Here is a 17,738-nt window from a genome sequence, read left to right as displayed (position 1 = left end):
ATACTTTGTGCAGCTTTTGCTGGACTATCAGTGCAATCCTTTACAGAGTTACACCCAGGGCTTTTTTTCTGGGAAAAGAGGTGGTGGAACTCAGTGAGTTGCCCTTGGAGAAAATGGTCACATGCTTGGCGGCGCGGAGGGCAATCTAAACTCCCCTCTGTCTGGAGATCAGGGGGCGGGGCCACCAGCCATGTGACCATTTTCAAGAGGTTCCGGAACTCCGTTCCCCCGCATTCCAGCTGAAAAAAAGCCCTGGTTACAGCCTTCTAAGCTCATTGACTTCAATGAAGGGTGTAATTCTGGCTGCTTGTATGCATCATTGGCTAGTATGCTATTGCTGTGCTGTCACTGATCACTATAAATCATTCATGGCTGTATTTTCCCACGTGGACAAGGCAATGTAGTTGCAAATGGCTGCTGTAGCTCAATGATATTGCAGTATCCTGTGATGCATGGATGTGGTCTCTGCTAAGGATTACACGGTGTGCAGAAAGCTTGCCAGTAAATCAAATTTTTGCATCCTTCTGCCATGTTCAGAAAAAATCACTTTGCAAAGTGAAAACTGACGTGCAAGTGAAAAAAGATAACAACCCAGCCTTGAGTTCAACTTACCAGTTTTCCAAGTTCAGGGAGGATTTTTTTTTAATACAGGGGGGAGCAGTTGAACATGAGATCCACCATGTGCATTGTGAAGTGGCAGGAGCTAAGTCAGCTGAACATGGAACTTGGCTTTCAGTGTTCCTCTATTAGAAACACTCTTTGCCTTCAAGTTCTGTCTAATTTAGAATGAACAACTTAATTTACACCTAACATTTCCAAGAAGGAACTGTGCCAGTGCTGTGCAGTTCCCAGCATCCTGTCCTAGCATCCATTCACCATTATTTTGAACTAAGAAAAAGGTAGGTGGAACCATATGAAAAACTGACTGAACCAGGGAAGCTCCTGCTAGTTTGGCTCCTACTCAGCTACCAATAATTCAGTGAGCTGTTTGGATGCATCAAATAAATTCAGGTAAGTCTATTAGTATGATTATAAACTGCTTCCTCACAGCTGCTGCCTTCTCCTCCCCACAATTTGTCCACCATCAATGCTGTCTCCAATGGTTAAAAGATACAGATAAAAGGAGGGGATTCCATTTGAGATTTTTGAATTAAAACTTACTACTTAGGTGTCTCTATGCACATTTACTGTCTGCCCATGAACTCAGTTAACATTTGTGATCACTTCTTGCAGTCGGGGTAAATGTCACTGATTGCACAGGTGACATATCCATGGTAGGATTATTTGAAGGATTTGTCCAATTGCAGAGATGTAAAGAGGGGACAAACTTCAAACGATTCCATGATTGGCTAGTAGTTGGTCTCACATTGACGTACTCCTGACTATGACCCCAGGGGACATCTGCCTCAAGCTATAAAGAAATCCATCACTTATCTTCAAGGTACTGCCTGGTCTTGTAGCACAAGTCCCAATGCACAGGTGCAAAGCTTCTCATCCCAGTGCTAGAGATGGATTTGGGCAGAAAACATTCACACGATCCAATGAGGAGCACATTTTTATTTATTTAAGGATCAATAACCCTCTTTTTCCCCAAAGTGACCCAGAGTGGCTTACAGCAGTAAATAAACCAACAAACTCAACCAACCAAACAAAGCAAAACAAACAAGTGTATCTCAGATTGATCCTCATTGTGCAGGCTAGGTTGAAGTCACAGGCTAAGAGCCAAAGGGCCAAGAGCCCTTCAGCTGACACCCAAAGGCCATGCCAAGCTTTATAAGGACCCTGAGACAGGAAATGGAAAAAGAATCCTCAGCAAAGATGTTGCGCAGATGGCAAAGATATTCTTCCTCTTACTCCTCCCTTCCTGCTGTTGAGTATAAGCGAGGCAGTTTGATGAAGGTTCGTTTGCCAGGAAATCATATTTGTGTCAAAACTCTTCTAACCAGAAGGCAAAAGCTTCCTTCTTGTTTGTCTGAACCTTGTTTTAGTGGCTAAGTAAGATATCTATGACCAGAGTGGCAGCTTTCCTTCTATAAAATGTGTGCATTGTTATAACCTAATTGCTTGTTTATTTAGATCCTGACAGGCGAAGACTGGAATGAAGTAATGTACAATGGGATTCGTTCCCAAGGCGGTGTCCGCTCAGGGATGTGGTCATCCATCTATTTCATTGTCCTCACTCTGTTTGGCAACTGTATCCTTTCAGCTGCTCCATCTCAATGGTGGTTTTAAAATAATGGTTTTTGCAGATTTCAGCACCATGGAGAGCAGTAGCACCAAACTGCACCTTATCCTCTGTGTGATTCTCATTCTGACTTCAGATTTTGTCTTTGTCACTATACATTCACTCATAACCATTATACATGCAGCCCTTCAGAAGACTTGTGGAAACACTGGAATGCTGCCATTTCCCTGGTTTGGGAACATGTGGATCAAAGTCTTCCAGGCGTTGGGGGGAATTTGGAAGTAATCATATGTTTCAAAATTGTGAGGTCAGCATCTCTGGTGGCCTGACTCACAGCACTGGAGTTGATACTTCTCCAGGGCTGATTAGACCTCATGTTGAGCCTCAGGGCTGATTAGCCTCAAGGCTGATTAGACCTCATGTTGAGCCTCAGGGCTGATTAGACCTCTTGTTGCATCTGTACCGTTTGGATGATAGAACCATAACATCATACAGCAGGGAATTTCCACAGGCACTGACATGGAAACTTTGTCTAGGATCCACCTATCCCACCTGATTCCATTTTTCAGTCAGTCTAATAATAACATAATAGCATTCAATTTATATACCACCCTTCAGGACAACTTAATGCCCACTCAGAGCGGTTTGCAAAATATGTTATTGTAATCCCCAGTGGGGCTGAGAGAGCTCTGGAAGAGCTGTCACTGACCCAAGGTCACCCAGTTTGCTTCAAGTGGAGGAACAGGGAATCAAACCTGGTTCTCCGGATTAGAGTCCTGCCGCTTTTAATCATTACACCAAACTGGCTCTCTAGATAAAGGATAAGATTTCCCAGCCACATAAAGAAAGCTGCAATAAGCATCTTTCAGCAGTGTGGTGGGAGTTGACCCAGTGAACCTGTAGCTGATATAATCACCTATGTTGTTTTCCTTAATGACCTTAGACACCCTGCTTAATGTGTTCTTGGCCATTGCTGTGGATAACCTAGCCAATGCGCAGGAGCTGACAAAGGTAAATATAGATCATTTTACCCTCTAGCCACCCACCTCCTGTTTCTTAATGAGGAGCACCATCCAGATTCCTGTGAACTTTTCACCCTGATGATCTCCTTTCTGATGAGGTGTAGTTTTGAGACCTGATTTACCAGACCTCAACTCCCAAACATATTCTGAATGCCAAGAACTCAACCTTGGAATATGTGAAATCATAATAAATGACAGAGCCACATGTGAAGCTTTTCCTTTGCCCCCAGGGAATGCCAGTCGGCCTATGTAGAGCTGAGATTTGGAGGCAGGAATATTGGGTCATTGATTATAGTTTTGGATGACTTTATCCATATCCTTCTCATTTTAGAAATTAGCCACAGGTTCTCTGTGTGCGGCTGTGTGTATTCTTCCTTTTATCCTGTAGTTATCCCCTGAAAGTGTCTTGTAAAAGTAATAAAATGTGGCTAGCAGTAAGGCCATCAATAAAATAATGGGTGTATGGACCAAACTGGACTAGACTCATTGAGAGATCCAAGAAGAATTTTCCCAAAAGGTAAATTGCAGATATGGGAACCTCTGATTTGGATTGGGTCTGTGACTTGGGAGTGGTGATTTAATCCTTCTTCATGTATGGTTTTGCTGATCAAAACGATTCTCCACTCCCTCTCCTGGAATGGGAGAATAACAACCAAAGAAAGGGTGCAACTGACTTGGTGGTGGTCTCCCATCCAAGTCTGGCCCTGTTAAGTTTCAAGATCTTATGAGATCGGGATATACCATGCTGCCTTCCCTCCCGCAAAGTAAACAATTAATACATTATTGCTGTTTTGTTGGAGGTAACGTACCCATGTATATTTCCCCCGGTGATTCCATACTACCGTTCATTTTAATGAGGTCTTTCACGGGAGGACTTCCCAGGAGACTGCCTTCTCAATTGGCTTCTGTGCTGAATTGATCCTTTTTTCTCATTACAAAGATTTAGTGATTGGAAGGGGAAATTTCTTTTTCCGAAATTCATTTTTTAAAGAAGATATTGATTCCTCTTACTCATTTTTTCTCTTTTAAAAGATGCTTTTCTTTTTCATTGTTCTTTGTAGAAAAATCAGTGAACCCTTCTGTAACTTGTGCCCTTGCAGTTGTTTTTTATGTTACACACCACAGGGCGGGGTGGTGTTCTAGCAGGAAGACTGGGAAATTTGGGAAGACATTATATGCCTCTGAGCAGCTACAGAGTGAAATTCTGAAACTTTGCAGACTACCCTTTTTTGTTTCTCTTTGCTCAAAATGGACTTGATTAGAAACTCCTAAAAAGAAGGAATGGATTGTTGGATATCAGGGAGAAACAGGATAAAGAGGAATTAAGAAAATTTCTCTTAACACTACAGAGATTTATTTGTTAATGTCAGTTACTGCTTTGAAAGTGTGAGAGTATAAACACACACAGTTGTTATTCATTTTTCTCCTCCTCCTCCTCCTCTTCCACACCCCTTCCACTGTCTGACACTGGTGTAATTATTGTTAGCTAACAACCACCTCTGAATGTCTCTTGCTTTGAAAACTCTACAGGGTTGCCATAAGTCAGCTGTGACTTCATTGAACTTTCCACCACCACCACCAATTATAACTTGGGACCATGCCAGGGCAGGTTTCACTGTTATATTCCAAGATACTTCGTAGATTAGTGAGGGAGCTTAGCAACTCATCCATAGCTGTTTTCCAAACACCAGTCCATAAGGATGCAAATGCAAACATTCCACTCCCGATCTCAGATTTCCGGCACTCCCCATCAGGCAGTCATGCTGAGCAGACGCCCCCCCACCCCACCCCCTGCAAGCATACACAGACCTCTGACCTGGTTAATATGAGTTTCAGCAATTAAAAAAGGCAGCTAATTCCATTGCCTAATTTACCTTTGGGTGAAATATATATATTTCTGTAAATCTTGATAAGGGGAGGGGGTTGCTATTACTGTTTGGGGGTTTTTGTTTTACCCACCTACCCTCAGTTTATAAAAATCAATGAATTTTCTGCAAACTGGATGTTCCCCTTTGTTTGCAAAAGAGTAAAACTGTACCCAGGGCTGAATCCATTTTACCTGTTTTTTAAAAAATCTGCATAAAGACCAGTCTTTGGCTATTAGGTATAAGGATAGGGCTGTGAGCTGAAAGAAAACCCAAACTGCTGCAGGAAGAGAATAGCTATGAACTATTTTTTTTTACTGTCGGTGTAAAAATAGGTATGTAAATAGGTATGTGAACAGATGGTCAAGCCATTTTCAAGACCAGTATTCTAACCAGCATTTCCAAAGTTTTTGATAACTGAAGCACATTCTTTCAGCATTAAAAGAGGATCCATACTTCATTTTTACAGCTGAAATGGTACTGTTGGTGCGTGTAAGCATTGTCTGCTCTCAGAGGAACTTGCTCCAGTGTGTGTTTTGGGAGTAGGTGCTGATGGAAGAAAGCAAGCCCACAGCTGTCACAATAGGCAGCTTTCTCTGATGGAGTAATTTGCTTCTGTTTTGAAGGAGACCAGAACCAAACAGTGAATCTTACAGAGATGCAGCAAGCTCTCTTCTCTGTTCATGGTTCCTGGGCTCAAAGAAACCTTTACTTATGCAATTAATTTATTTTTAACAGCACATTCTTTAGGAATTTTTACTATCTAAGGAGGACCATGCAAGGTACACAAAAATGCCTCGGGGATCACTCTCTAGGCCTCGGCATTCCCTTATGTTGAGCTTTTGGTTGCGCAAGGTTACTTGCATGGTGGGAAGTTCACTTTTTTGTAATCACTGTATATTCTGGCAACTGTTAGACATAAATACCAATGAAATAAATATGGTTTACTTTCTCTTAAAATTTCCAAGAAGATGGGCGATACAGGCAATCAGACAAGGCTAGTTCCATTTTTGTACTCTAATGGATGGGCGATGCATATTTGGGAAAGAAAGTCACGTCCAGTTTCTGTAAAACTTTGCTGTAGCAAAAATCAGAGCCTTACTTTGGTCCACTAAACGTCATCCTATCTTCCAGTTGGCCTCAAAGAATGATCCACATTCTTATTTCTGACACGTGAGGCTCACTCTTATAACTAGAACTGCCAGGTTACTACCCAGAGGTTTGCACAGTCCTTGTAAACTTCCAAAGTTCCAAACTTCCAAAGTCCTTGTAAACTTCCCATTGCAGTGTTTGACCAAGCGTCTACTGCAGTGCTTAACCATTCCCTCCTCAGAACTAACAACCTGAGGCTTGCCGCATGTGGGAAAGGGGGTGGACTGATAGGTGGGGGAAATGACGACTGCCTTGTCTTCCACTGTGTGGGTGAGTTTGAAGAATCAGACTCCTCCTCTGGATTGCAGCTGGCAACTCAGCTTATAACAGGACCAACAATGCAATCCTAAGAAAAGTGCTTAGGATTGCACTGCAAATCCTCTAAAGCAAATACAATTCCCCTGTATTCCCTTTTAACTAGTCCCCTTTATCTTTCTTTTAGGATGAGCAGGAAGAAGAGGAGGCTTTTAACCAGAAGCATGCTCTGCAGAAAGCCAAGGAAGTCAGCCCAATGTCTGCTCCAAACATGCCTGCTATAGAGTGAGTCACCAGCTTCATCCCTCATGGACCATCCTCTCCCCACATCTACAAACTTATTAGACTCATAATCCCTAACTTTATTGAAGAAAAAGAAAGGGCCCTGAGTTAGAGCTGCCTCTGAAATCTGGTCCACAAGTGAATATCCCGGGCTTTTCTCAGGCGAAAAGTCTGAGAAAGGCTGATTCCGCACATGTTGGATAATGCACTTTCAGTGCACTTTATCAATTGTTTTGAGGTGGATTTTTTGTTCCGCACACAACAAAATCTGTTCCAAATGATCTCTAAAGAGGATTGGAAGTGCATTATCCAACGTGTGTGGAATCACTCAAAGTTAGCAAAAGCGAAATGAGATTTCGTAAGAAACGGAGGTGGGGGCACATCTCTTGTTTTTTTGTAAAGGTCCACACCAGTGTCAGATTCATAAACGTCCATGCAGACTTACTGAACACTCTCATGAAAAGAATACTGGACATCTTTTATGAACAGTTCAAGAAGGTCGAATGATTCCAGCTCAAGCAAACTGGAAAATCATTGAAGCGGTTTCCTCCATGCCAGAGCCAGAAGGGAAAGGTTTGCTCTGGTATGGAGAAAACTGCTGCATCGGAGGGCTGACTCGTTCCTCACAAAGGAATTGCCACCTGAGAACCACCACCAAGTGGACGCTGTAGCATGAGCACTGGCCCTGAGACTTTGCATACAGCCAGGGAAGCCTTAGCCAGTGGGCAACCAGGGGCAGCTGCTTGGGCTCTGTGCTGGAGGGAACAACCTGCGGGAGGCCTCCACAAAAAATGAAGAAGAAAAGCAGGTTCCTGCTATCGTTTGCATCTTCCCCAGCCGGGGTTCGGACAGCTGCTTTCCAGTGACAGCTGTGGCTCCCCTTCACCTCCAGCAGGGTGAGGGCCACCCCTTGCTTAGCCCTAACATGGGAGTGGGCAATAGTGGGATGACAATGATTCCGGGGCCCAATCCTGGGCTTTTGTCCAGGGTCCCAGGATCACTACTGCCACCCCTGAATACAGCTATGTAGAGCCAGTTCACCTATCCACTAGGATGCTACGAAGGTGGTGGTCTTGAGACATGCATCTGTACTGTAAGATGTTTACAGTTGTAAGCTGAAGCCGCAGTGGGAAGAGGATGCAGCCGTGGGGTGGGCCTGTGTGACCCAGCCGTATCAGGAACTGTGCCTTGTTAGTAGCATATAAACCGCCTACATACGTGCTTCTGTGCATCAGGGGAAATTAATTCCTCCACTTTGTAAGTAGACAGAAAAAGGCTATGAAGAAAACCACCCAAGTTTCAGTGGTCCTGTTCGGCAACGCAGTTCAGATCGTGTGTTTCTCTCCAAAGGAGCTCCCCTTTTGGAATCTTTTGGGAAAGAGAGTTTAGATACCAAAAAGTCTTCTCTTCTTATAGTCATTTCTCTGCAATGACAGCGAAGGAAAACAGGTGCGCAGAGGCTGGTGGTAGTGGGAATTCAAACATAACCAACGTTCCATGCATCTGAATTTTCAAAGAGGGAGGGAGGGAGGGGAGGCTGAAGTTTTCAGTGACAGCAAACCCCTGTTATGCTGACATTCACAGATAACCGGTGCAGCAATGGAAGTATTCTTTAAGGAAGGGCTAGGAATGTATGCGTGTTGTCATATGTGGACCTAGATAGGGGTGTGTGTGTGTGTGTGTGTGCAGTCAACAAGGATGAGATGTACAGATATAGCTTACAGTCTTCATAGGGTTTCCTCAGTAGTGCAGGGGCATTTTCATGCGGGTAGACATGTATGTGCTGAACATATGTGGCACATGAGAGACTGTTATTCATGGGAACCCACAGATCAGATGGGTTTCCATGCATTGTGTGTGTAGTGTTAGTAGGGGAGGATGTGTTTGTGCACTGCAGCATATGCATGCTTTTAAGACCAACGAGTATCTCTATTAGGCTCCGTTAGGGAAGCAATCCACCTTCTTCCCCAGTGTTTCAGGTCCGGTGTGATGATTCCTCAGAAGCACATGTGTCCCTGGACGTTATGACGATTAAAAAGTGGCCACGTGCTTGCATTTCCATGATGAAATATTTAAAAGGGCCAGAAGTCAGCCTCTGAACCATTATCTTTCCTCTCAATGAACTTTGCACACAGTCCAACTTTGAAACCTCCAGTTGTGCCCATGCTTCTACTTATTACCCTTTATACAGAAATGGCAAGATCTCTCTGTAATTTGATGTGCCTGCTTTTCTCAGTATATAATAGCATGTGTGTACAATAATTCCTGTATGTATGAATCTCTCTCTTTTTACTCTGAATGCAACAGGCAAAGAACTTACACACAATCTAATCAGTGAATTTCAGCTACTGAATCTCAGTGCATTTTTTTTTTTTACATTTCTTTCCTTTATGGTTCCATCCCATTACTCTTCCCTATGGTGTTGATCTAAAAATCACTTGGGATGGTGTGGAAATAATTATGCTAGGAATGGGGACTCTTGTGGCATTGGCATTCTTCTTCCCTTATGACCCCACCAGGCTATATTTTCATTCTTGCTTTCCTCCACAGAGCTCAGGGTAGCATACATGGCTCTTGCTATGTACACTGATTTATTTTGTGTACGTCAGTTCTGAATGCATGCATTTTCGGTTGGGAATGAAGTGTCTCTGCTGCTCTGAAACATATACATAGGGAGCATGTATGGTTCTTAAATAACCCAATGAAAGAGGATAGGGTTTGGGAGATTTTTTTGCAGTTATTTGCATGTGTTTCATTTGTGTGAAAATTGCAACTATGACTGTATGAACAGAGCGCTCAGATTTGTGTTATCATTTAAACTCTCGAGTCATGGCTGTGCTGAAACTTTTAACTCATGGTGGTTGCGTATTATCTTCATAACTATGCTCGGTTGCCCTAAACAATTTGCAGTTGTGCTGAGCTGAAATATGGAAGGACCTTGGCCCCCTCTGGACTCCTTTTGGGTGATTTTCTTTTGCGAAGACCGTTGCAAAAGGAGGCAAAAAGTGCTCACCTGTTGTGGGGACAGGAATGGGAAGGATGTGTCCTCATTGCTGAAGTAACCAGATCAAAGCTCCCTGTCTTTCCGTACTGTAACAACAACAGCCAGAGTAGGCAGTTCAACCACAACTGCAAACTGGGACTTTCAGTACGTTTCTTCAGTGACATGGACATGCATGCTTTCCATAAACATTCCAAGCAGCAGCAGTTCCCTCAGTGACATCATCACATAGCCAAATCTGATTGGCTGCATTGTACACTGTCATTTCCCCTGATTGGGTGGGGGTCATGTGATATAGGTAGAGAATCCTAACTTCAAAAAAAAAATCTTGAAGCAACATCAAGTGAACATTTCTAATAGGTATGTGTGCACATACACACACACTCTGCAAATGTGCTTAAAAGTATATGATGCTTTTATTAAAGGTTTCAGTCAACTCAAAAACATATTTAGTGCTACTCTGTTCCATGCTACTCTGTGCTGGGAGTGGGGTCTGTGTTGCAGCCCCAGGCAATTATGGGAATGATTACATGTCCTGGGTTCCGTACAGGGCTTTTTTTTTGAGAAAAGAGATGGTGGAACTCAGTGATGGAACTCAGGACCGCACAATGATGTCACTTTGGGTCAGCTGGAACAAGGGGGGAGTTTTTTAAAGTTTAAATTGTTCTCGGCAAAAATAATTACATGGCCGGTGGCCCCACCCCCTGATCTCCAATCAGAGGGGAGTTTAGATTGCCTTCCCACCAGTGGCGCAGAGGGCAATCTAAACTCCCCTCTGTCTGGAGATCAGGGGGTGGGGCCACTGGCCATGTGATCATTTTCAAGAGGTGCTGGAACTCCGTTCCACCACGTTCCTGCTGAAAAAAAGCCCTGGTTCTGTATAACTGTATGAGATGATAAGTTTTCAAACTTTTTACCTTTAGGACATTGTCTCCACTTCAGTTTGTTTGCCAGGGAGCTTGCACATGTCTGTCCCAGAACTCGTAAGCATGGCAGAAAAATTTAGTGTTTGTTTTAGGGACAGAATGAATTCAAATTGAGTACTGGCTAGGTCAAGTGGGCCTCATCATTGCCCCATTTGAACTGAGGGTACAAGCTACTCTACACTCCCCCTTCACTACATACTGAAGGGGAAGGTTCATTGTTTTATTCATTAATGAGATACAGCAAACAAAACACAGAGAGAAGGAATTCCAAGACAGCAGTCCCTTGCTGAAGTTGTTGATGTCAGTAGCATCCAAATGTTATACTTTTAGGACAGCACACATTAGAAACAATATAGGAATTTGATCAAGCCAAAAGCATTTATGTGCAGATGGCCTTAGTATATTGCAGTGGTATCCAAACAGTTACACCCTTCTAATTCCATTGACCTCAGTGGATTTAGACGGGTGTAACTCTGCTTTGGATTGCACTGTTAATATTCCTACTGAGCACCTTTTCATTACAGAGCCACTATAAGTTTCCAAGGAGCCCCTGGGGTCGCTGGAACCCAGTTTGAAAACCAGTGGTGCTGAGACTATCATCTCGCTAAACCACACTGCTGCTTGTTTTCAACCTCATAGCCTTTCCTTTCTGTTTCCTGCTATACTGAGGAACAAGAACGGAAACATGCAGATCAGCCCTTACGGGGATGCAAATTATAGTTGCATCTATTTAAGATGCTTTTACACTTCTAGAATGGTAGCAATTAAAAGCTTTGTTCTGTGCTTTTTTTAAGCCATGTGTTTGCATTCAGAAACCCTGTTATAGATTCCTCTTCCCACTTTACAGGGAATTTAACTAAACAGGTAATTCTAATAATGCCATTCCTGAATGCCGATGATAGATATTGACCCCTGCTCTCTGGAGTCCAAGGCAGAAATCTTTGCCAAGCTTGCTGTCAGAGTTAGATCTTGTGGAATAGTTTGCAGAAGTTGTTAGAACAAACCTTTCCCACCTTCTTTCAGCAACATGTTGCTTGTGTCAAAAATCCTCTTTACGGGCAGCAGAACCTTTGAGATCAAAAATGTTCTGCAATGGAAGAGTCACTTTAACGCCATTGTCCCTCTTCACTCCTACTGTAGTACATTTTGTTCACAAAGGTTCCCCAATCCACAGAGATTATTTTGTGGACAAGTGACAGGATGCTAAGGGAAGGCAGGAAAGGATTTCTCCGACTTCTGTGCACTTTTCCACAAAATCCAACTCCCTTGAAATGTTGGGAGGCAAACCCTTCCACATAGCAATGGTCCTTTTGTGCACAAGTAAAGTTTATACATTTACAGTATCCAAGCATCTATATTTTCAGTATTTATATACTGAAACAGCTTTCTAGCTATGCACAAATGTGTAGGTCCTGTGTGTATTATTCTTATATAATGTTAAGTACTTAAGAAGAAAGACACAGATTATAACTGCCCTGCAAGTGCAGGCATTAAGGTGCGTACAGTTTTCTGCTTGCACACGTGTCTGAATTGTATGCGCCGAGGCTGCTGAGATCCAGAGACATTATTGTGGACTGAACCCATTCATTTTTCTTCCTCAGAAGGGACAGAAGGAGAAGGCACCACATGTCGATGTGGGAACCACGCTCCAGCAATCTGTATGTGTGCATGAGGTTGCATGTTGTGAGAGGTTATGTGAGCGTATGTGAGGGAGTTCCTGCGGGGGGAGTGCTGAGTGCACAGTTGTCCACTCCTGTTGTGAGTGGGTATCTTTTATGTCCTGAAAAATTGTGTGTGTGTGCGTTTTGCGTTATGTGCCTCTGTATGAAATGTACCTGTGAACCAGTCTAAGCTGTTGTGAGGCTCCGAGTGGGTGCGTGTGTACGTTTCTATTACTTGTTTGTGTGTTTGTGCCCACAAGATTAAAGGTTGTACTCTGTGTGTGTGTTCACTTGCTGAAGTGTGTCGAGCAGTGTGTTTTATACATGTATGCCTGTGTTCAGGGATTTTTTTCTGGGAAAAGAGGTGGTGGAACTCAGTGGGTTGCTCTCAGAGAAAATGGTCACATGGCTGGTGGCCCCGCCCCCTGATCTCCAGACAGAGGGGAGTTTAGATTGCCCTCCACGCCACTTGGAAGCACAGAGGGCAATGTAAACTCCCCTCTGTCTGGAGATCAGGGGGCGGGGCCACCAGCCATGTGACCATTTTCAAGAGGTTCCGGAACTCCGTTCCCCCGCGTTCCTGCTGAAAAAAAGCCCTGCCTGTGCTGGTATGTCTGTCTGTTACAGTGTTCTTGTGTGCAGTTGTAGAATACTGCAGAGAATTCTTTCTCATGACAGGAGGTACCATTTTATCAAAGTTTCAAGTATCTTCCTAATATCCCATCAGGAAAAATGTTGAGAGAGCAGAAAGATTGCCCCAAGACCCCAGAAAGCTGAAGGCCCCTGAGGTTTGGGTTCATATTGCCTGAGGCTGGTGACAAAGGAAGTCACACCCATGCAACTTTTGACCATCCTTGCACTGGCTTACTGAATCAGCTAGGCAGCCTGTTTAGTGACTCATCGTTCGTGGTTATTAATGAATCAATCATTGTTAAATACTACAAAACACAGCTATATAATATTGTCCTCTGTGTGTGCTGTTCTATCTACTGACAACATGATGCAAAAGGAAGCAACCCTGGGCAACGCATCTCACAGATGCAGAGACTGTGGCTTTGAGACCCTGAGGCTGGAGCTGGAGCAGTCTTGCCGAAAAGGCTCTGCACCCAGCATCTTGGGAGCTAGGACCTGGGGATATGAGATTATCCGCCAGCTCAATCCTAGGCACCTATGCTCTGCTGCAAGTCCTGCTTTGCTCAATAGGTTTTACTTCCAAGCCCATGAGCTTAGGATTGCTGCTGTAGTGATTGGAACTGATCAGGGAAGAGCTCAAGCATTCTATGGGTCTCAAGATGAGACTCATGGGGCACCGAATCAGTCTGGCTGCGTACGCTCCAAAGCCTTGCAACTGAGCTTTTACGGGATGCTCAGAATGGGGCTTGGCATTGCATGTGTCCCCTCTTGCTGCTGCATGTTCCCCATGTATGCACCTCCCGGGGCACAGTTCCCTGCCTTAAGCTGTTGGCAGATTGGCACGTGGCCTTCTGCAGTTCCCTAGAGGAAATGTCTCATTTGCCCACTAATGATCAGCCCTGATACTTGCATGCAACATGCAAGCCCCTCCACATCATGTCCATGCTTGTTTGTGTAAATGTATTTGTTTAACTGCATTGTAAATATGTTTAAATTTAATGTTTACATGTATATATATATGTTTATGGATGTTGTTTGTTTCAAGCAATATGCTGGGTGGTGGGAGATGGGAAATGTAAAAGACGCCTTGGCATCTTGGTGAATGTGTCCCTTCCTTTGTATTGATTTCCCAGTCGCTTTGGGCTTGCAGCCATGTTTCCAGTTAAATGTGGGTGGTCTGGATGCTGGATAGCTATCTGTTGCTCTCATACCAGTGGGCTTGATTCTCTTATGACCCTGCAGGTGGTGTGATTTTAAAGAGGGGAGAAGTAAATTTCTTAGGTTGTATTCCTGGAAATGCGGGGAGGATAGAGAACCAAGTTCAAGCGTATGGTTTTTGATGGTCGCAGGTGCATGCTGTATGTACTGGTGTGTGTTCTTGTGTTTCTGACAGGGCACAGATGGACTGAACCCCTTTGTTTTCCTTTCCCAGGAGGGAGAGGAGAAGGCGCCACCACATGTCTGTATGGGAACAGAGGACCAGCCAGCTCCGTCGGCACATGCAGATGTCCAGCCAGGAGGGTATCAACAAGGAGGAGCCTCCTCTGCTCAATCCTCATGCTAGCATTTTTCGGAGAAGGAAGTTACTAGAGAACTCTGATCCTGCAAAGAACGGGGAGGAAGAAGGGGGCAAGGCAGAGCGGACTCCGGGGGAAGGCTCGGAGCAGCAAACTCCAGGCTCCAATCCATGCCCAAGCATCAGGGAAGACCAGAGGACTCCGTCTCCTCGAGCCAAGAGAGAGTGGGAGGGATGGCACCACAAATCGTTCCACGGGAACTGTGGTCTGACTGACCAGGAGGGCGGAGGAAGTGCAGCCTTTGAGGAAAGGGCCCGGCTCAGACACAGTCAGAGGCGCAGCCGACACCGCAGGGTAAGGACAGAAGCCAAGGAGCACAGGTCAGCCAGCCAAGAGACGTGTCCGGAAGGGGTGAGTCCGGCTGAGGCAGAGCAGAGCGGAGAGCAGAAAAGAAATGAAGAGGAAAAGAAGGCCTTGATTGAAGAGGGGCAGCAGGCTGTGGAGGAGCTGAAAAGGTAAGCAATATGGCGCTCCTCTCTGCTCTCTCCCCATATTCCCCCCCACCCCCCAAAGGAGATGTACCTTCGTGCAGCTATTGATGGGCCAGCCATTGTATGATTAATGAAGGCCAAACCCTGAACAACTTGTCAACATGGTTATCATTTGGCTGATATGGCTGAATTGCTGTTTTAAGTGTCAAGAAACTGGCAAACGTTCTGGGAGACAAGTGCTTGAGAACTGCCATGTATTGAGGAAATGAGGACCCAGGAGAGTCTGAGCTATCTCTGAACTTCTGGGTTGGTGAAGGCAGAGCTTTGATACTGTGTTTAAAAAGTCTCTTTTCAGGAGGGAGAGCTTTTGATCAGAAGCCTGTCAAATGGAACTGGATAAAACCATTTGCCTTTTTGGGCCAGCTTAAGAAGAAGGGGGCTCATAAAAGCTTTAGTAAGCATGCCAATATTTCTTTAAAAAGACTGCAGCAGCATTCAGAACATCTTCGATTATGAGAAGTAGGTAAAAGGTAAAGGTAGTCCCCTGTGCAAGCACAGTCATTACTGAGCCATGTGTTACTCGAATTGGTCTCCTTGCAATAAAACAATTGGAGGCAAGCAAGGAAGACAGCTATGCGAGAGGCCAGTAACCGCAGGGATCTATCACCAATTTTTATGGGGTCCCTTCCGTTATAACGAACAAGGCTGGTGCTTAGAGTCAAACAACTTTTATTAAAGAAAAAGACTTCATGCACATACACACAGAATTATGGGGTAAAATGGCTGTACACACACTGAGTCTTAGGAAGCTTAGCTAGAAGTTGGGGATAGAGGGAGGGAATAAGTATATCTACCTATCTAAAGAGTAGTCCAGTCTGCAGGAGAATAAAGTAGCTTCAAATGTCCAGCGTTCTTGGCCAGGAGAGCAAGAGGCTTAGAGCAAACCTCATGGGAACTGTGCTTTGGATCCAGTAAGTGTGTACAAAGAGAGAGAGGCTTAGGGAAGCGACCCTAAGGGAGCAGCCAGGCATCATGCAAACTTTGAATGAGGCTAGGCCCTACCTTTATAGGTAAAACGTGCCCTGAGGTGGGAGGACCCATTTAGCCATTAAAACAAAGACTCCAATGGTCAGTTCCTGGGTTTAACAAAGGTTTGATTGCCTCGATGGGTAGCTGCCGGGGCGTATAAAAGCAAATGCAAAGTTTGTTCCAGCGCTGTACAAAAGGGATCGTTTGTTAATGAAGTCCACCGGAGCTAAGTTGATGAATTTAGGTGGGGGAATTTGCCTTCCCAGGAACAACTGTACAAACTTATGAATGTCATTTGATTAGCTCCTCAATCAAGGACAGGAGATCTCATCACGGAAGGAGGGAAAGGAAGGTGTTAAGTGGGGATGACTCTGCAAGACCTTTGTTGCACTGGATTCCTTAGGGGCTGGAGAGACTGGAAATCCAATCACCTCTAATCACTCTGCATTCTTCTGCGGCATTCCATACATGCTGGGGCCTTCTGGGCAGGACTCAGCAATTGTTGGAGGTCCTCTGGTTGCAATAAAAGCTGCCATTTTGAATTCAGAGGCCTGGTGACATTCGGTATCACTGGCAGCCACATTAAAATGGCTATTAAAGATGGTGGAGGCCGGGCCAACTGCTTACATATGGGGGGACGTCGCATCATGATGTTTTCTTGGCAGACTTTTTACGGGATGGTTTGCCATTGCCTTCCCCAGTCATCTACACTTTACCCCCAGGAAACTGGGTACTCATTTTACCGACTTCGGAAGGATGGAAGGCTGAGTCAACCTTGAGCCGGCTACCTGAACCCGGCTTCTGCCAGGATCGAACTCAGGTCGTGAGCAGAGCTTGGGCTGCAGTACTGCAGCTTACCACTCTGTGCCACGGGGCTCTTCTATATGAGAAGTAAAGCTCAACATAGTCTTTGCAGAAACCCAAGAAGTCTCAGATGGTTTGTTGCTAAATACATTTTGTAAGGTTATGGTTGCATTGGAAGACATGATGTCTTCTTGGGACAGCTGTAAGAAACGGAATTACTTCTGGTGCCTGGAAAGCTTCCCAGAGAAGGCTTGCTAACATTTATGGAGAGTTACAGAAGGGATAAATATTCATTCAAGAGTTCGGTCATGTGTGGGGGAAAATAAAGAGCCTTTTAATCAGAAATTCAGTTCTCAGTGGCCTGGTGCTTCCTACTTCCTTCTTAGAGAATCTTAACTCTGGTGTAAGATTTGTTTTCGCTTGCAGAATAATGATATGAATATAACACATATATGAATTTTTGTTTTGTACAGGACTCTCTTTTCTTTGGGATTTTGTACTTGTCTTTGCATGCAGGTTAACTAATTGCTACAGAAGATAATTCTCTTCTTTGGTTTTTTTGTTACACTTTTTTTCTGATCCAGGTATAGTTTTGTTGTTGTTGTTAGCCTTGAAAACCTGCTGCCTTCTCCAATCCACAACCATTAGTCCGAGCATGCTTTGTGTTACAGCCAATAATTCTTTAATGTCTGGAGAATGATGGATGAGTGTCCAGTGCTCTGATCAACACAGAACTGAAGGACATTGCTGAGAAAAACATAACCCACCCTTTCTTGGTTGAAAATTAACATTGTTATGGGGCACGGAATTTATTCTTCTGAAATTAACTTTTTTTAGATATGGCCATTGGTTCTCCTTTTTCTCTTTTAAAACAGGGATTTCTCTTTGCAGCAAAATCAGTGCACAGGCCTTCTC

The 17,738-nt window shown here is 44.2% G+C and overlaps 1 protein-coding gene across 1 annotated transcript in view; it reads left to right on the top strand.

Annotated features, from left to right (window-relative positions):
• CACNA1E (calcium voltage-gated channel subunit alpha1 E) overlaps positions 1-17,738 on the top strand; it is a 378,426-nt gene that overhangs the window by 238,600 nt on the left and 122,088 nt on the right. Inside the window, exons 16-20 of the mRNA XM_054979594.1 lie at positions 2,077-2,194; positions 3,129-3,196; positions 6,667-6,764; positions 12,290-12,346; positions 14,415-15,014. Of these exons, the coding sequence (XP_054835569.1) occupies positions 2,077-2,194; positions 3,129-3,196; positions 6,667-6,764; positions 12,290-12,346; positions 14,415-15,014 (941 nt within the window). The remainder of the gene's footprint in view (positions 1-2,076; positions 2,195-3,128; positions 3,197-6,666; positions 6,765-12,289; positions 12,347-14,414; positions 15,015-17,738) is intronic.

The sequence above is a fragment of the Eublepharis macularius genome, chromosome 5, assembly GCF_028583425.1.
Source record: "Eublepharis macularius isolate TG4126 chromosome 5, MPM_Emac_v1.0, whole genome shotgun sequence".
NCBI classification, from domain to species: Eukaryota; Metazoa; Chordata; class Lepidosauria; order Squamata; family Eublepharidae; genus Eublepharis; species Eublepharis macularius.
The sequence above is the reverse complement of the archived record's forward strand: the minus strand, read 5'-3'. Positions and strand labels throughout refer to the sequence as shown.